At 30.5% G+C, this 19,535-nt stretch overlaps 8 protein-coding genes across 8 annotated transcripts; 2 read left to right on the top strand and 6 right to left on the bottom strand.

Moving 5' to 3' along the window:
* Positions 1 to 21: 21 nt before the first annotated feature.
* On the bottom strand, positions 22 to 2,889 carry cubi_02556 (uncharacterized protein; the record flags this gene model as incomplete). The annotated part of the gene is made up of 1 exon (XM_029019567.1): positions 22 to 2,889. The coding sequence occupies one exon, from the start codon at positions 2,887 to 2,889 to the stop codon at positions 22 to 24; it is 2,868 nt and encodes a 955-aa protein (XP_028874687.1).
* A 228-nt stretch (positions 2,890 to 3,117) lies between these two features.
* Positions 3,118 to 4,611, bottom strand: cubi_02555 (uncharacterized protein; the record flags this gene model as incomplete). Its single annotated transcript, XM_029019566.1, has 1 exon — positions 3,118 to 4,611. The coding sequence occupies one exon, from the start codon at positions 4,609 to 4,611 to the stop codon at positions 3,118 to 3,120; it is 1,494 nt and encodes a 497-aa protein (XP_028874686.1).
* Positions 4,612 to 6,634: 2,023 nt separating this feature from the next.
* cubi_02554 (uncharacterized protein) lies at positions 6,635 to 8,041 on the bottom strand (the record flags this gene model as incomplete). The annotated part of the gene is made up of 1 exon (XM_029019565.1): positions 6,635 to 8,041. The coding sequence occupies one exon, from the start codon at positions 8,039 to 8,041 to the stop codon at positions 6,635 to 6,637; it is 1,407 nt and encodes a 468-aa protein (XP_028874685.1).
* Positions 8,042 to 8,649: 608 nt separating this feature from the next.
* Positions 8,650 to 9,747, bottom strand: cubi_02553 (GTPase activator; the record flags this gene model as incomplete). The annotated part of the gene is made up of 1 exon (XM_029019564.1): positions 8,650 to 9,747. One exon carries the CDS (start codon positions 9,745 to 9,747, stop codon positions 8,650 to 8,652), a length of 1,098 nt encoding a protein of 365 aa, XP_028874684.1.
* A 572-nt stretch (positions 9,748 to 10,319) lies between these two features.
* Positions 10,320 to 13,829, top strand: cubi_02552 (kinesin-like boursin; the record flags this gene model as incomplete). Its single annotated transcript, XM_029019563.1, has 1 exon — positions 10,320 to 13,829. The coding sequence occupies one exon, from the start codon at positions 10,320 to 10,322 to the stop codon at positions 13,827 to 13,829; it is 3,510 nt and encodes a 1,169-aa protein (XP_028874683.1).
* Positions 13,830 to 14,232: 403 nt separating this feature from the next.
* On the bottom strand, positions 14,233 to 15,747 carry cubi_02551 (protein phosphatase 2B catalytic calcineurin like phosphatse; the record flags this gene model as incomplete). The annotated part of the gene is made up of 1 exon (XM_029019562.1): positions 14,233 to 15,747. One exon carries the CDS (start codon positions 15,745 to 15,747, stop codon positions 14,233 to 14,235), a length of 1,515 nt encoding a protein of 504 aa, XP_028874682.1.
* Positions 15,748 to 17,560: 1,813 nt separating this feature from the next.
* cubi_02550 (60s ribosomal protein) lies at positions 17,561 to 18,229 on the bottom strand (the record flags this gene model as incomplete). The annotated part of the gene is made up of 1 exon (XM_029019561.1): positions 17,561 to 18,229. The coding sequence occupies one exon, from the start codon at positions 18,227 to 18,229 to the stop codon at positions 17,561 to 17,563; it is 669 nt and encodes a 222-aa protein (XP_028874681.1).
* An 850-nt stretch (positions 18,230 to 19,079) lies between these two features.
* cubi_02549 (uncharacterized protein) lies at positions 19,080 to 19,528 on the top strand (the record flags this gene model as incomplete). Its single annotated transcript, XM_029019560.1, has 2 exons — positions 19,080 to 19,152; positions 19,203 to 19,528. The coding sequence occupies 2 exons, from the start codon at positions 19,080 to 19,082 to the stop codon at positions 19,526 to 19,528; spliced, it is 399 nt and encodes a 132-aa protein (XP_028874680.1).
* Positions 19,529 to 19,535: the final 7 nt, after the last annotated feature.

Below are 19,535 nucleotides of genomic sequence, written 5' to 3'. Positions count from 1 at the left end.
TATAGTTATAACTTTCCGTGATTATTTATTCTTAAGTAATTTTTGCTCAGTATTATTGATCTTTTGTTTTAAAGAATTATACCAGTTTACAACACTTTTGTTTGATGAGGATTCTAAGCATGTATTTGAAATGATCATAAGCAGAGCACTATTCAATGGTACAATATCATTTCCACCAGATACTTCAATATTATATTCCTCGTGATATTGATTACCATTTTCAACTTGTAATTTCTTTTGAGAATCATCAGATTCTGGACTTTTGTGATAAAGTAAAAGTATCTCAAATATATTTAGAATATATTTAGAATCAACATATAATTGTAAGCATCCTTGCATACTTAAATACTCAATTTCAAATATTTGACGTCTATATGTATCCTCAACAATGTAAGATACTTTTTTAACAAGTTCTGGAATAAGATTTTCAGATTCTATTTGACTTTGTATATCTGGATTGTTATTACAAGTAGATTCTAAAGTTACAGCAATATTCAACAAATATTCTCCAATAGAAACAATAGAACTGCATGGTTGAATGCCTGAATTCTCTATAATAGAAATAATAGCTTCTTCAAAAGATTGCAAATTAGAGTCTTTTAAATTATGAATTAGTTTAATTATGTTAATATCTTCTTTGCTCCAACAATCAAGACGATTATATCCTTCAAAAAATGCTAAAGTTGGGTATGAACAGCATTGCGAAATAATATCAATGGAATCTGAAAGAATTTGAGAAATTAATTGTTGAGATCCAAATTGGTCTAAAAGATCAAGTTGGTCTAATGATAATTCTTGATTCTTAAGTATAGCCTTAATTTCAGAGGATAATGAATCTGATAAAGTTTCTTGAATTCTCTGAAAGATTGAATATTGATTAAAGCATATTTTATCATAAAATATTTGAGATAAAAAAGACTTGGACTCATAATCATCATTTTTAGCTGATGAGCAATATATAGATCTGCAACGTATTATTAAAGTTTGCAATAAATCGTAAAAAGTGTTTCTGGTTTTCATTAATGAAAAGTGGAAAGCAAAACATGATGAAAGTAATTCTTTATCCAATAAATTAACTGATGATAATAAATTTGAATCTTTTTGTTTCTTCTCAATACTTTTAATAAGATTTAATGTTTGAGCTCTGACTGAGCTTTGAATAGGATTTAATAAGTAAATTAAATCATTTTCAAGAAAGAATCTGAGTGAGTAATCAATAATTGAAATAAAGAAAATGATATAATTTTCTAAAGGAATTAAAATAAGTTGTGTGTGATCACCAAATCTTTCATTTGAAAGTAAAGTTCCAATTCTATCAGCCAAAATTGAGCTTTTAGATTCTATTTCCAATGAATATTCTGATACTGGTGACTGATTAATAATCAATGATTTCAAGTTGGATGAGATATTCTTTATACTTTGGAAAATCCATGCTACATCACAAAGTAATAGTGATTGTACAAAGTTACCTTGTATTAAAATCATATCAGAAATCTGAGTAAAATGATCTTGATTTAGATGACTTGAGACAAAATTAGATGCTTCTTGTTTATTAGAATCAGGAATAATCACTAATTCCAACCCACTAATTATTGATTTATATATTCTTTCACATATTGTTCGAATTTCTTTAACATCAATGGTTGAAATAGTATCATGATCCATTTCAAAGATTGAGTCTGATTCCATATCAAAACTTTCTGAATTATTTTCAGGAAAAATGAATTTGGAGCTTGTAATAGAGTTGACTATTATTTCTATAAACTCTTTTACATCTTGAATACATATGCAAAGCAATTTTTTAATAATAGATTGAATAGTATCTGAAATAGTGATATTAGAATTACTGGTTGTTAATATTGGAGTAATAATGTGATTCTTTGAAAAAATAAGCTCAGAAAACCATGAAAAGAATCTAATAATAGCTTCATCTTCTCTAATTCTGAATATATCTTGTGATATGTGAGCAGATTCTAAGTCCATAATTGCTGGAAGAAAAATAATAGACGAGTGTTTTTCACTGTTGTTATAAGGTTTTTTACTGGATTTCTTAAATTGTTCAACTTCTAATCCTCTATTTTGTGATCCAAATGTAGTTAAAGACCATAAAAGTTTCCAAACTTGTTCTATTTGTTCATTAATAATATCCATCATTTTCTTGTAGAGCCTTGAATCATGACCAAATTTAGAGTAAACTAGAATTAATTCATGAATATTATTTTCTTCAATGTTCTCATTAATGAACTTATTTTTAAAGAAATCATCCAGTATATTAAGTATACTGTTCTCAAGACTCTTATAGCGTTCTATTCTAGCTGAAAATTCCGGTATTGACTCCAAACTACTAACTAAAACTCTTAAAGAACATACCTTATTAATAATATCATGAAAATCTTGACCCTGTCCTTTAATCAGCATTATGAATGTATCTTTGTCTTGTAGAACGCTTTCAATTTCACAAAGTAATGATTCAAATTTGCTATTATTTGTTAATATTTGTGAAACGGTTTCTAGTTTTTCCTTCTTCTCAAAAAGAGATAATATATTTTCAATATTAATATTGCTAATGTATTTTTCTTCATTCAAATTTACTATATTAGAAAATTCACTTATCTTGGAATTCAATTCTTTACAAATTCTGTTATTTTCTTCATTTTTTGAAATAAAATTGCTCATTAAGCTACCTATTTCGTTCATATTAGATTCAATTTGTTCATTATAGTCGGTGATTGCATACATACATGACTGAGAAATTGCGAGAAGTTCTTCTTCCAACTGACGACCATTTTCGGTTACATTTCTTCGTCTTAAAGCATTATTTAGCCATGCAATTTCAGAAAAATCCTTCTCATCCAGCTTTCCCAACTCAAAAACACTATAAGTGCTCATATAGTCAATTTAATTGCTTTAATTCAAAACTCCTTTTCTTTTTTTTTTTTACGAATTTTGTTTTTGCAATTCTTCCTGATACCGCTGCTTTCCCCACTTTGACATTTTGGCGCTTAAATCATGCACAAATTCTTGTAATAGATGCCTTTGAATTAATTTAGATTGCTTTTAAGTCTTTAATTTTATTAATTATAAACTAAAAAAGTAGAATAAAGTTAGTTTGATTAATTAAATACATATTAAATACAAAGGACTTACCTGTTTATCTGAAATAAATTGTGGATCCGTTCTGGAAGTTTGGAAATTAATAAGAAATTCAACAATTTTTTCCTTGTTTTTAAATAAGACCTTTTGAATTCCTAAAGATTTGTTTGGATTTGCAACAAAAAGCTTGAATATATGGAAGGCTTCAAATGATATAGTATTTAAATGAGACGTGATCAAATTCATAAAAATTTTGAGATATTCACAACTACTTGAGAATACTGTCATTACTTTTGAAAGTTCTTTAAGCGATAAAAGCTGATTCAACAGTCTCAAACCATGCCTTTTTGGTACATATTCATTTGATTGGATGAGAATTCTGAATATATTCGAGAAGAAAATCTGTTGATTCTTTAAAATGTACTCATTGGTCATTTTAGGTGAAACAAATAAATAACATCTCAAAGTTGAAATAGAGTCTGAAGATATGTCAAAGCATTGATTTCCAGATAAATTTATCAAATTAATAAAGATTTCTTGTTTATATATTAAATTCTGTGTTATTTCGTTGCTTTTATTCTTAAATGATTCAGAAATTGGAAAAGTTTTGTTATTTTGTTTATCAACAATCCCTGGCCCTTGTGCAAGATTCAATATAGTAGATATATCTCGAAGTACCTCTCCAATTTTATATGTAATTGGAATAAATGAATATTGTTTTAGTAATAGTGAAAAAAATTCATCACAATTTCTATTTAGCCATTCAAGTATTACAAAATTTTCTTCAACAATCCCACTAATCAACTCATTCTCTTTTAATAAAATCGCATGTTGACAAGCTCTAATTTCAAATACTATTAACAGAGAAATAATGCTTACCCATAAAGAATGCTCCTCCATTGAAATATAACCCAATATACATGTTATATTTAAAAGTAAAGAATCACAGAAAATCTCTGATAATGTAAATATTTCCCTATAAATACATTCAATCCTTTCATTCAATTCAATTTTTTGATTGCTTCCACAATTTAACCACAAATTCAATTCCTTTTCTTGCTTATCTACCAAATTAAGAAATATAGATTTAATATCATCCAATTGTACTCTCAAATTCACTTCTTTCTTCTCACCTTTAAAAATATTATTAAAGTCTTTTCTATAGTTTATTACCCTTTTAAAAACTTTATCCCTATCATCTTTGCTCTCTAGTTTTTCTATCTTATCATCTCCTTCAACCAATTCACTGTTTATTAATCTAATTATGTTATAACTCATTTCATCACTAACTTTTAGAAAATTACTTCTTAATTTTTCATATTCTTCATCTCCACAATTATTTATATTATTCTCACTCTTATTCCCAATAATACTATTGCTAATCTTACTTATTATTCCATCATTATAACTCATACTATTGCTTCTACTTTCATTGTCAATAACGCAATTTCCACTTTCTGTCTCAACTCCTTCCAACTTTTCTGCTGCTTTTTTTTGAAAATCTATCCAGTTCAACATTTATCACACCTTCCACAATAATCTTTAATTCCCATCTGTTTTATTCTTATTATTTATTCACTATTTACTCTTTTTTTTTAACACTTTCTCTCAAAATTTATATCTTTCCCTTTATTTCACACTTCCTTTCACAATCTCCCACATCAAAAAATAATAAATGCACTCTTCCAATTCTTCACTGCTTAATTTTATTCACATGCATCCACATGCAATTTTTACATTTTTTATTCTTATTTGCATGTAAATGCCGGTATTTAACTATTATTTATTCCATGTCATTTCCCGCTAAAACACGTAATTTATTTCATTTATTTTTAGTGTGGGGAGAAAAATCAGATGTTAAAAAAGTCATTTTCTCTTCCACTAATTAAAATGCATGCACGCAAAACCCGCCCAAATCAACTTGCCAAGAACAATAATATCATAATAAAAGTTTAGAAACAACACTCAGAGAGACAATTTACAAATAAATACAAACAAAAAAACAAATTTCTAACAAAGCTACAAGTAAAAAACTCATCATCTTCCAAAAATAATAATCAAAGTAAGGGTTAATACAAACTGTCTAGTTAAAAAAAAATGCATGCACCCATTTTATGGTCTAAAAACTATATATAACAAAAAACACGCAAATTCCAACCTTTATGATGTATCCAAAGTGATATTGGAATTTTTTTTCTCTTCAGCACACTAATCGAAACGCAGTTTCTAAAAAAAAATCGTTCTTCCTAATTAGTTTCATTAAAGTTCAATTTCCATACATAATAAATTAATATTTTACTTTAACAAAATCGGAATATAGAAGCAATCAAGGAACACTTTAGCTTCTTAATATCAACAATTAATTTTCAGAATAATAATTCAAATATTATTTGTGATTCCCCAGTACAATTGGACCCCAAAACTCCGAACAAATATAAAATATTATGGGTTCAAATAAGCACTAAACTTACAGAAATTTCTATAAATTTTGTTATCTTCATTTTAAACTTAATAACTTAAAAATCTTTAAACAGAGATTTATATTTTGATACTTCTTAAATTAATCTTCTATACCATTAATTAAGTTGAAATTAGAATCAACGCTTTAAAGCTTTTAAACCATCATAATATTAATTAATGTTTTCTTCAATATATATATATATATATATATATATATATATATATCAACCAAATTTCGAGCATTCTTTTTTACTTCTAATTAGATCCAAGTCCCATTTAAATGAAACTTTTTTTGCGACTGAATATCACTAACTTTAAATCCTTTCCTGTAAATTTATTGCAAATTGTTCTTACTCTAATTTCAGTAAAACTTATTAATATCGTTCTTTAGAGAAAAAAAACTTTGTTTTAAAAAAGCCTAAGAGTTAAATAATTGAGTTATTTAATTTATTTTCAATCGGTTTTTTCTTAAACTGATAATTACAAATCCTCTTTTGTGTTAGTTACTATGAATTTCCCCTCTATTTCTGACTTTAACCTCATTATTAGCAAATCTATTATTCTGAAAAATCTCCTTCCTTAAAAGTTATTCCAGTTACTTAAAAATAAGTTTCTAATATCTTAAATTAAGTTCGAGCTAGTAACCATTTAAAATTCTCGAAAATAAAAACAAATATTACTTTAAGAAAAAACTTTCATATTCATATTTCTAAGCCAAAATAGTGAAATAAAATCGCATTAACAAATAAAAAACTCAAATATTCCCTCTTTAATATTTTGGGTCAAAATACAACTGATAAGTAAGTATTAGAAAATATAGGTACCATTTTGCATCCTAAGTTTATTTTCTAAATAATGATTAGTAATATTAAATAACCCATCTTTTAACATTACTTTTCAAAACTTTAAATACATTTTTTTTCCCAAATCTATAGATTATTCTCAAATACTGAAATCGGTTAGCCGGATAGTTAAAACCATAGAATAATTATAAAATGTTTGTATGATTGAATAATATACAATCAAAATCTATTTTCAATATAAAAATGTAAATATGTTAGTTTCGTGTGAGTTTAATATTTTAAGCAACATTCTTATCATCTTCCTCGTCATCATCATCCTCATCCTCATCCTCATTCACCTCCATAGGTTTTTTCAGTACATACTTGTCAAAATCTAGTCGAGTTGATTCATCAAGTAACTCATTTACTGTATAAATATCTACAGCAAGCTGAGTCTTTTCTAATTCATTAGATAAAATCTTAGACTCGATTTTGAGAATTTCAATTAATGCATTTCTGCAAGAATTGAGAACAAATTCTTTGCATTGCTGGTCCATATAATTAATTTTAGTAACTTTAGTAATAAAATTGGAGTTATTCTTAATTTCTTGATTAATTTTACGAATGGAAGATAATGCACTTTTGAATTGTTTCTTGTCTTGAACCACTAAATCTTTCTCACAATTTAAAACCTTTTTCTCATCAATTATTGGTCCAGGAGTTATATTTAGTGCAAATTTATTATTTGGATCAAAACGCAAAAGCTTAGACTTGCATGTATATAGTGAAGAATAAATTGTGGAAAAAGCTGTAGTGGCTTGAATTAACATGTTCTCAAGTAACTCAGAGTTTCCAGTCCAAGACTTGGACATATTAGAAATCGTTTTGGATGCCAAATCAAAAATATCTTGTAGGAAAATACAACAAAGATTAACACGCCTAAATTCATGGATTTCCTTTGAATGGATAGTGATTTTTTCATAATTGTCCAATGGATATTTATCAAATATACTTAAATCAGTGGTTGGAATTCCAGATGGTTTACTTGGTTTTTGATCATCAGAAGTTCCTTTCTTAGGATGATTATTAGGTCTAATAAACGGTTCCTTTCTTGGTTTATCATTCATTTTGTTACTAGTATCACTTGGCAATTTAAGAATTATAAATTTAGAAGATGTGTGCCTAGTAGGAGAAAGAGGTTTTCTATCTGTTGTTTTGAAACTAGATTGTTGTGAAAAATAAGGACTAGGCCTGTATCCGAAATATTTACTAGTATAAGGTTGATTACCGGGTTTACCATTGATTGAGTTTAGATAATATTGATAGTATGAAGTTTTTGTATTTGGTTTTTTAGGGTCTCGCTCAGAATTATGTTTGTTATTAATAAGAGACTGATTAAAAGATTTTCCATTGACTGAATTTAAAAAGTAATTATAGTAGGGTGTATTTACAACTGGTTTTGAGGTTTGAATTGGACTAATATATCGAAAATCGGAGTTACTTGGTTGTGATTTAGAGCCTGAAAAATGACTGCAATTTGGAGAAGTAACTCCTTTTGTAGTTCCCGAGGTTGAGGTATTAGCTTGATTGCCATATGAACAGTGACTACGGGTATGACCTTGGGAAGCCGACTTTATTGAAGATCCAAATGAAGATTGGAGTAGAAACAAAATAAGATAAGAGATATAGAAACTAAATGGATTCATTGAAAAAAGAAACCTCTCTAAATGACTATTTTTGCCTTAACAATTTTACAAATAAATATTATATTAGATTAAATATGTTGGCGCCAAAATATGCGGGCATTTATTACGTATAAAGAATAGAGAAATTGAGGTAAGGATTAAAATAGATCTAGAGATTGGTAGAGTGGTTTGAAAGTGGAGATAAGGTAGAAGATTGAATTGTTTTAGATGTTTATGTTATTAAATTTCTGAGAATTGAGTTTGTTTTAATTGTTTTGGTTATTTTGAATGCTTTTTCCCCTTTAACTGTTTTTGGCAAGATTGTTTACCAATAGGTTATTTAAAAGAATAATGAATAGACGAAATGATTTAACTTGTTAGATTTGGTGGTAAAGTGTAATTAGAATAGTAGGGTAAGGTTTTTAGGATGAATATATCGGAAGTAGTTACAGGGTGCAAGCTCCAGTCCTAAGTGTAGGAGGTAGTGATAAGAGAGGGTATCGAAAGTACTAGAATAAGAACAATTTTTTGGAAATGGAATAGATAAGGATATAAGGATATTAAATATAAGAATTATAATATAAATAGATAAAAACTAGTGTAGTTAGAGGAGAGTGAAGAAAATCAAGCTAGACTTTAAAAGTAGCAAGGATTTCCTCGGAAATATGGATATTCTTTGCTTTTGAAAGCAGCATTCTGGCGCATGTGACATCGTTAATCCCAACAGAGATACGAAGGGACTTAAAGAACTGGATTATATTCTCCATAGATTGTCCAATAAGAGAGGATTCAAGGGTTTTGAGAAGCGCTATGGCTATGGAGATGAGAGATTGGAGGCCATTAGCCAACAAATAGTCCCAAATAATTACAACGGTTTTTAATGGAAGAGTGGAAACAAATAAAGTGAGGAACCAAGGATGAAGATATACAGGGTCGAATATACCTTCATCTTGAAAATGTTTCCAAAGTTTGGGAATATTAATCTGAAACATAGTATCAAAAGCTTGAATGTACTTGGTTAAAAGTGGGAATTGGTCTTTATAAAAGCCAGAAAGTCCATAAGTTTCGAGTATGAGTATTAATGAATAGAAGCTTCTTTCTTGGTCAAAGTTACTAATAATCAAGAGTAGGGCTGCAATGAAGTTCATCCCCTGACAATATCCAACATCTGGAATATGGTTAGCTGTAGCATTTAATACTCTGAAAAGACACTCTTGAGACGCCTGATCTTTGAAAATATTGAGTTCTGGAAAAGTTCGTGGAACATCAATACTTATAAGAGGAGAATATTTGTTTAGGAACTTTGCAGCATAGTCATAATAATTGTAATACATGAGATTTGCAGTTTGAACTTGAGAAGAGAGGCATTGATTTTCATGGACAATAAACATTTCGAGAAAAAATTTGGAATTCCTTAAGCTTTTAAGAATATTATCATTAATCTGGCTTTCCTCATCCAAGGAGGAAATCTCCAGCAAAGAGTTCCAAATTTTCCATCTAAAATCTTGTGGCACTCCTCTTGCCAGCCTCCTTCTTAGTGTCTTTGGGTGTTCCTTAATAAAATAATCTAGACCCTTAGCAATCATACGGTTCCATTTCTTGTATGAATGCTCATACAATAAATGAGGCGAATCTTGAAGCAGCTCCTTACATTCTTTAATGGCTTGTTCTAGTTCACTTTCTTCAGTTAGGAACCTACTACTACTTGTGGATACAAAGGAACTCATGTGGGTGTAGCAATCCCGATTAACTTCTATTCCAACACACACACTCTAATGTTCTACTCTCGCTTGTTTTCTATTCTTTTCTTTAAGTGAAGCTGCATTTCCTTTCTGTTCTCTTCTCTCAGAATTGGTTATTAACAATAAATCGAAATATCACCCTGGTCTTTGCCTTGTGAGAGATGATGCTTTCATAAGTTGCCATTTACAGCCCTCAACCATTAACCAACTATTTTTAATTACGTGTTTGCCCCTCATACAAAGTTCCAGGCAGGTGAGGGGCAAAAAGAAGCAGTTTTGTTACAAATTTCAATACCGGTCTTAAAAATGTCGTTGGCGCCCAAACTAACACATGCACATGTGGGTAGAACAAATTAGTAGAACAAAAAAAAAGCAGAAAATAAAATTTTAGTTTTTGTGTGTAAAAAGAAGAATTTTGGAAAATAGTAAAAATTTGGCGAAATCTTTAAAATTATAGTTGGAGAAAACGAAGCCAGAGAGCAGAATACTGGTGAATTGGTTTTCTCTTTGGGGAGAAAATAAGCAATTTGAGAAGATATATAGAAAGTTAATATTATATGAAGAACTTAAAACCCCGTCAAAATACCATTGAGGAGAATGGGGTGAATGTGAAGGTAATTGTTCGATGCAGACCTTTAACTGAACAGGAGAAGAAAGACCCAAGTAACAGTAATGTTTTGCAAGTTAAGCCAGATTCCAAAGAAATTGTAGTTTCTCACCACTCTTTGAGTCGTAAATTCGACTCTTACTCCACCAAACTTTTTACTTTTGATGGAGTCTGTGGATCATTCACGTCACAAAGGGAGCTTTTTAAGCAGTATGTAGTTCCAATCGTAGATGAGGTTCTTTTGGGTTTTAATTGCACAATATTTGCCTATGGTCAGACGGGAACCGGGAAAACTTATACAATGGAAGGTGATATGAAGGAATATTTGGAATCCAATAACATGGAGCTAACTGAGCACGCGGGAATCATTCCAAGGGCTGTGCAACTTATTTTTGAAAGGTTGGAGAGCCAACACACAGAATACGGGGTTCGAGTTTCGTATTTAGAAATATACAATGAAGAATTGTCCGACCTATTGAGTGATGAGAAGCTAAGCTTAAGGATTTATGATGATATTGCTGGAAAAAGAGGGTTAAATGTCGATCGTCTGGAAGAGATTCCTGTCAACAAAGCCCAGGATATACTTAATATACTTTCCACAGCAGTCAGGAAGAGACGAACAGCTGAGACTTTGTTGAATAAATCATCTTCTAGAAGTCATTGCATTTTCACAATTACAATCCACACCAAGGAAACAAATATAGATGGAGAGGATGTCCTAAAGGTCGGAAAGTTGAATCTGGTAGATTTAGCAGGGTCTGAGAACATTCAGAGAAGCGGAGCAAATGCAGTAAAAGATCGTGCCAAAGAGGCTGGGATGATTAATCAGAGCTTACTGACCTTGGGTCGTGTAATTAATGCCTTAGTGGAGCATTCAAGCTATGTTCCATATAGAGATTCGAAGCTGACACGTCTTTTACAGGATAGTTTGGGAGGACGTACAAAGACCTGCATTATTGCAACAATAACTGCTTCTTCAATATACCTCGAAGAAACACTTAATACTTTAGACTATGCTCACAGAGCAAAGAATATTAAGAATATGCCTGTAGTTAATCAAAAAATGACCAAGAAAGTAATGATCAGAGAGATGAATTGCGAAATAGAAAAGCTTAAACAGGAACTTCAGTGCAATAGAGAAAAAAATGGAGTCTACTTACCACTTTCTCAATTTAATGAGATGGAAAACAAACTCCAATCTCAGGCTAATGAAATTGTTGAAATGGAATCAGAGCTCCAAAATCAACATGCACTATATAGAGAGATGGAATCTACAGTAAGTCATCTTACTGATCAGCTTAATGAAAAATCTCTACGCGTTAAGGCTGGAGATTTTGCTAATATTCATGTTTCTAAACATGCAAAACTTTATCGCGAAAAATATCAAGATTTATATATGCAAATGAATCAATCTTTGGAAAACATTGGTAAATTGCATAGAAAGATTATTGGATCTGAGCTTTTCCAGTCTTGTCAGAATACCCAGTTATTTAAACTTCAACAACAACTTGTCTCTGACATTCAGCTAACTGAAAAAAGAACCAGAGAATGTTTGGAAATTCTCCATAACGATCTTAAGCAGGATTTACTTGTTCACTGGTTAAATAAGAGTCAGCTCTCACATACTGAAATTATCGGAATGATTGAAACAGGGAAGAAACTCTGTGGTAATGTTACATCAATGCTTTCTGATTCATTGGAACAATCTCTGATAGAGGAGCTTCGTGTTGGTATGAATAATGCAAAGGATAATTTGAAAAAATCTCTTAAAACTCAAGAAGAAATGGCTACTCGTATAAAAGACGAAATAAGAAAAAGTCTTGTAGATTGTTCAACAAACACTGAAAAGATATCAATGGATATTAGTAATCAGTTGGAAAGGCTTAAATTGTCAAATGAACGTTGCCAGAGTCTTGTTCAAGATTACAAGGAGCACTCCAAGGGATGTGAGGTACAATTAGATACTGTTTTCTCTCAATACCTTGTAAATTCTGTTGATAATCTTGCAAAGTCGCATCAGATTCAACTTGATAATCGGCTTTCTGTACAGCTATCAAGTCTGGATGAGAAATCCAAGGAAATGAAAAATCAATTCTGTAAATTAGTTGATAGCTTTGTTGAAGAAACTTCCAAAGCTTTGGTTGATGAAAAAGATCAACTTTTCAAACAAATGGATGATTTGAAGGAGAAAATCATAAGTGAATTGGAAAATGGCTATTTGGCAAACAAGAATTTACTTCGTGAGACAAATTGTCGTATAGAACAATTAGAGTTGGCTCAATTAGAGCTTGTGAAAGATCAGAGTGAGTGTTTGGAAAAGAGGAGAAACGAACTTGGAGAACTTGTTCATTCAATTTCCCAGCTTGGAGAGAAAAGGTTGATAGGAGGATTTACCGACTTTGCTAATGTTAGGGACGAACAATTTGGCCTAATTAGCTCCAAATTTACAGAAATATCGGAATTAAGTGCAAGTTCTGTTCAGAGTTGTGTTAACAATGTTTCAACTGTGGTAAGCATGCAGAATAACTCACTTAATGAATTATCGTCATGTATAGATGATTATTTTGGCTATAATTTTAAATCTTTCCAAGAGAATATTCAGGTAAAGATTAGTGAGATAACTCAACTTCTGGGTCAAATCACTGATTTCTCATGCCCTTCTTATGAAAAATCTGAAGATAATGAGAAGAGAGAAACTTCTTCTAGCTCAGTGGAAGAATTACCCAAAATTTTGGATAAAGTCTTTCAAGAATTAATAGAGATTGAGAATGTAGTAACAAAGACCAATCCAATTTCTGGGCAAACTCCAAGTAGAAGACAAAGTTACAAGATTCCAGTTTTAAAGGAAAGATGCTTATCTCCAATGAAATATGTGGAACACTATATTGAGACTTTGCCAAGACCAAATATTGACTTTAATCAAACTCACAAAATGTCGGATCCTTTTTACAATGAGAATGGCAGAGAAGATATGATGAATTCTCGGTTAAATTTTGAACAGGAAGATCTCCATCATCAATCTTCTTTTGATTGGAAAAGCGTTCAATGGGATGATATAAAATCATTGAATATTTCTCAGTTTATTCAAGAAACAAATACGGCTTCTTCTGATTTGTTTTTAAGAGAAAGAGAACAAGAGAGCTCTACTAATGATGAAAACTGGAATGGTTACTCAGAAAATACCCTAAACGTTACCCACCATGCCTCAATAATTACCTCAAAATTGGAACAAAAACAAAGCTCATTGGATTCTTTGAAATCATTAAGTTTCTATCAAACTTCTCCAAATGATGAAAATCGCATTTCAGCTCAGGAAAATACAGTCAAACAAGAGAGTTTGTTGGAAACTAACAATAATCCAATCGGGCCTAGTTGCTATACAAATGCAACAGCATCTTCATCCTCTACAGGTATCCCAAGACCTGGAAGACCCAAGAAAGTTGCTGCAACAAGAAAATGAGTAAAAAGGACAGAAACAGAAAGAACAAGAAAACAAGATCACTTAAGTCCAATTTTTCTGAATTTACACGGAATTAATATCTAAGAAAGGTTACTTTTACAGGAAGTGGATGGCCTATGGCTAGCTGATCGGTACCTGAGATCTATATAATTAAAGGTAATCACGTAATTAAGTTTTTTAATATATATTATACAGATAAGGGGAAGAGATATGTTAGAGGGAAATAGCAAACTAAACACATAAAATTCCTGAGTGATTCTCTTTTATTTGTTTGTTTAAATATTGTTTAGCGAAAATATTGTTAGTGTACTTAATAAATTTTTTTAAATCTCAAAATTCCCTTTTAATAATTTTTAGTTATCTAATTTAAACGCGAAAATGAAACCAAAAAATAATATCAATCTCAATAAGGCCTTCTTTCATTGTACGCATCCATAGTTTTAACCTTATTAAACTTTTCCAATTCATTTTCAAGAGCATCTCTTCCTCCAAGGAGTAATCCCATGGGTATTCTATGACCAGGAGTAACACCCTTGAGCTTAACAATAAGTTCATTCTGCTCCCTTAGAGTTGAAAAGACTCTCATAATACGAGCAACACTTTGAACTTTCTTTCTAAGAGTATCGGCTCTCTCTTTGGAAATAACACTAGAAGCTGGTTGTGCAGATCTAATAATTGAAGGTCCAAGACTAGCAGCTTCCTCTGGCAATCTTCCATCTTCATTGATACAAAATGCGTCCATTAATCTGCGAACATCGTCTGGGAGGTCTTCCTCTTCAAGTTCTACAGGTTCAGAAGAAGATGTAGCTACAGGTTGAATAATAGAATATAACATTTCAGTAACTTTCTCTGATACAAAAGGAAGAGACCAAGAAAATACGTCAAGAAAATTAGGTAAGTGATATGGATGAGCTGAGAAATTGAATTGTTGTATATTTAAAGTATTGTTTTCAAACTTTAGAATGGCACCTTTATTATTGTAAACATCACAATAGTTTGGAGCACTAAAAATTGTGATTACAGATGGGAACCTTGTCTTTACATTTGGACTATGCATCTTGAAGCCTTCTAATTGTGCTTCATGTGCTCTAACAATTGAAAGCAAACCATTTTGATCAAGAAACTTATTACTTGCTTGAGTAGCAAAAAAATATGAGCATCCTCGAACATCATTAGCTACAAAAGGTTCTTCAGGAGTCTCGGTTTCGTCTTTTTCATCAAATGGATCAGCCCATAAAATATCGCAGTAAAGTCCAGATCTCGGTGGTTCTTGGAATCTATTAATCATTAATATTTGATCGACTGAACGTAGCTCAGGAGAAAGTCCACCATGAACACAAAAGAATTTTCCATTAATAATTGCAGCAATTGGTAGTGTGTCAAAAGATTCCATAAAACATCCATGCACAGTAGAATCATATTTGTATTCACATTCATCACGAAAATTAAAGAAAGTTGTCATTTGTCTGCATTCATGATTCCCTCTTAGTAAATAAACTGTATCGGGATAATTCAGCTTTAGTGAATATAATAGTAGTAATACCTCAATAGAGAAAGATCCTCTATCTACATAATCACCTAAGAAAAGGTACTGTGTATTCTCAGGATCTCCTCCAACATCCAATAACTTAACCAGATCGTAATATTGGCCATGGATGTCGCCAACAACAGTTATTGGATCTCTTAATCTTAAAAGATTTGATTCATTGATAGTTATTTCAGATGTTCTTCTAACAATCTCCAATAAATGATCTTTTCTTACACGACCTTCTCTTAGTAAATGTGATTTAAGGACTCTCCAATCAGGATTGCCTTCAATTCCATTTGGGAAAAGCAATTCCTCAGTAATTGGAAGTGGAGGAGGAGGGTCAGACTCCTTTACCACCCTGTCATTAAGGGGGTCTTTTAATGGCTGCATGAATGTAGGTTTAGATCAATTCCCAAAGATGCTTATATACTTTGGAAACTCTGTTATTTATTTACATGTATTAACTTATGCAGATATATAAATACATATATATATATATATATATATTATATATATATATATATATATGTATATGTGTTCATATATTTATAAGCTTATATTAAGATATGTTTTTTGTATGAACAAATATAAATAAGAATATATTCACTCAGATCTCAAATTCTGTTGTGTTTAGATTGACTTTATTACTATTTATTTTCGTAATAATCCCAATTTTAATATCTCCCTCAATTTTGATAGTCCAATTACTTTTTTTTTCTATTTCTTATCCAAACAATTTGTTTGCACAGAAATTAGAATTGAACTCTTTTAATTAATAATTTTCCATAAAAATTATCTCAAAATTATGCCCGCCAAATGTTGCTACAAAAAAAAACTGCAAGAATTCCAGAATCTGAAAATATAAAATTGTACGCAAGTTGGGATGGATTTGCAATTACCAAATTATTAGTTTTATTTTTTATTACTTTTTTAATAACTATTGATATATTTCAGCTATGAAGGCTTGGATTAGTTGGTAATTCACAACTGATTTATTTTATAATTCTTGTTTATTCAAATTAGATTCAAAGATCTTACGTATTGTTTGCGAGTTTATAATTACAATAAAAATTGCATATATATTATTAAGATATTGATTTACTACTGTAATTGAAGGAACACAATTTTGTTTTCCTCTCTGTCTGACCAAATCTTTGGGTTTTTTTGTTTTTCTCTCTTCAAATGCTAAGTTTTTGCAAACTGTGCACTCTTAATCTCGTAAAAAGTTCAAATCCCAAAACTTATCCCTTTCTTAATTTGACTTAATGCCAAAAATTTACTTTTTACACCCCTTCTCACATAAATGTTATTACAAGTAAAAAAATGTAATATGGGGGGAGGGGAGGGGATTGAGCAAACATAAAATGAGTGTGATGGCGCTCAATTTGTTTAAATCAATATGACATAAACTGTAGCAATATTTTCATATAGATAATCCACCAATCAATAAAAATTTATTTAAAAATTTATAATTACTTGAATTATTGTTAAATTTAGTTTAAAAGGCAGATTACTCTTTTAATTAAAGAATAAAATCCTTAGAATTAAAATTCTTGCACTTTTTGTAATTTATTTCAGACAAATTCCAAACACTGATTATTAGTTTGTATCAAAAAATTGAATTGTGCATGCGTAAATTCATGCACATGTTTTAAAACTTTACTACAAACAATGCCGGTATTTAGTATTTAAAGAACACGTATGTAAAAAATGCATGTTTTTACCGCCACACGTGTCAAAAAGATTCGGGTATGAATTCCTAAATATTGTTTTTGTAAATGTTCTAGTTTTATTTGAAATTTCAATTTCACCTATGAATCTTGAAAGTTGAAAACCCATTAAGTTCCTCTCTATAAAAAAGAACGAATTGCGAGAACAATCTATCATAGCTATAGAGCTAGCAGGAACTTGTTTGTTGTCAGTTCCTTTATCTTCAAAAAGAACTCGTTCTCTCAAAGAAAACTTAGATAAAGAACAGTGGATTGAGAATCAAAAGAAAAAAGAAACAAGAAAGAAGAAACTGTCGTAAAAATCGTAATAAGAACTATTAATATTACTTTCGTGTGTGATTATTACTAAAGAAATAAATGTTGAAAATAATAAATATAGCAATGGGATTTATAAGTCTTTGTCGTAAATTGGCAGAAACAGATAATCCACAAAGTAAATATATATTTCCTTCATTCAATCACCTTTCTACTATTTAGTCATCAAGTGGAATATTAATATTTGCAGCTTCTGGGAAAATTCTAGAGAGAGATCCACGGCAGCTAATGTATTTGCAGTTAACTCCATCAGGAATAATTCGGCCTTCAGCTTGATACTTGAGATATTCTTCCTTGGTAAACCTAGTGAAACCCCACTTATCTGAGACAACGACCTTTTGTCTTCCTGGGAACTTATACTTGGCTCTTCTCAAAGCCATTACTGCAGTCTGAGTCTTATCTTCCTTACATCTGATGGACATTAAAACCTGACCGATATTTACACGAGCAGCAGTACCAGTTGGTTTACCATAAGCACCTCTCATACCAGTTTGGAGCCTATCGGCACCAGCACATGAAAGCATTTTATTGATTCTGAGTACATGGAATGGGTGTACTCTAATTCTCAAGTGGAAGTTATCCTTACCACAGTACTTAATCATGTACTTGTTAGCTGAAATACGAGCAGCCTCTAATGCTTCACTAGAAATCTGTTCATATTCATCAGAAATTAAGTGAATTACTGCTGGGAAAGCGTCGCATTCTGCTTTCTTTCTACCAACATCGTAAATACGAATCTTTGGATCTGGTACACCACGGCAGAAACGTGACTTTGGGTATGGTTTTCCCCTGCAATATCTATAACATCTTGCTGGACGACGTGCCATTGTTCCTCTCCCAAATAATATCAATTAAAAGAAAGAAAAATTAATACTTTGGATGATGTATTGCTAATTTTCCCCTTAATTACACCTTATATAACCCAGTCGAAAATCGACACGTATAATTAAATTTATAAATAATTATAATATTAAATTACTTTATAGATAGGTTATATTAATTAATGTAATATATATTTACTATGTATACATATATATATATATATATTGCAAATAGTATTATTTTATTTAATGTATATTAGCCTAATACTTTGTTATAATAACACTAATACCAAATTAATTTTTTTTTATTTGCTTCTTAATTTATTTATTGTTTATGTTGTCTCGTCTTTCACTTTACAAGTCACTTAAATTTATTTAAAAACCAAAGTTTCCCTCATCCATTATTAATTTATCTTAATCATCTATATTTGAGACATTTTTACATACTCGTCTTTTAGGCGGGCACTTTGGGCGGGCACATGCAATATGCCAAATTTTTTTTATTTGTATGTAATTTCCCCCCTAAAAGAAATAAGTGTGAAAAACCAATCAATTAGAGTCAAAAAATACAAAGAAGTAGAAACAAAATCTAATTAATGCGTCATTAATCAACTTAGAATCTCTTCATTCTTTCCTTATAATCTTCCAAATTAACTTGCTTATTAAATATATCTAACACAAATTAAAAGGAATTGTACTACTAGGTAGAATCAGAATGTCAACTAGTGCAGTAAGTTTAATGTGTTAAAAATTCTAATACAATTTAATTATGTGTGTCGCCGTTCTTTTATAGAGAAGAAGAATAGTAAATGATATTAATAAGCTTAGAAAGGAGACATATAGGGGTATCAAAGTAATGCCGTTTTCGCAAAATATGATGTATTGTCAAGCAATAATTAATGGTCCAAAAGATACTTTTTGGGAAAGCGGTAAGTCTATCATTATGGAAGAAATCAAACAAGTACTATAATTCCATTAGGTACATTTAACTTGATTATGCAATTTTCAGAAGAATACCCAACAAAGCCTCCAGATGTAAGATTTTTGAGTAAGATGTTTCATCCAAATATATACCCAGATGGAAGAATATGCTTAGATATACTTCAGAATCAATGGAGTGCTTTATTTGATATTGCTTCTGTTTTAACTTCAATTCAATCTTTATTAAGTGATCCAAATCCTAATTCTCCTGCAAACTCTTTAGCTTCCGAAATGTATGTTAAAGAAAGAAACAAATATAATAGTAAAGTACTGGAATGTGTTGAAGAAAGCTGGTCAACTCCTTATTATTCTTTGCCGAAGTAGTCCATTA

This window comes from Cryptosporidium ubiquitum, assembly GCF_001865345.1.
Source record: "Cryptosporidium ubiquitum isolate 39726 chromosome Unknown contig_13, whole genome shotgun sequence".
Classification (NCBI taxonomy): Eukaryota; Apicomplexa; class Conoidasida; order Eucoccidiorida; family Cryptosporidiidae; genus Cryptosporidium; species Cryptosporidium ubiquitum.
Note: the sequence above shows the minus strand (reverse complement) of the source record. Positions and strands in the feature narration are given on the sequence as shown.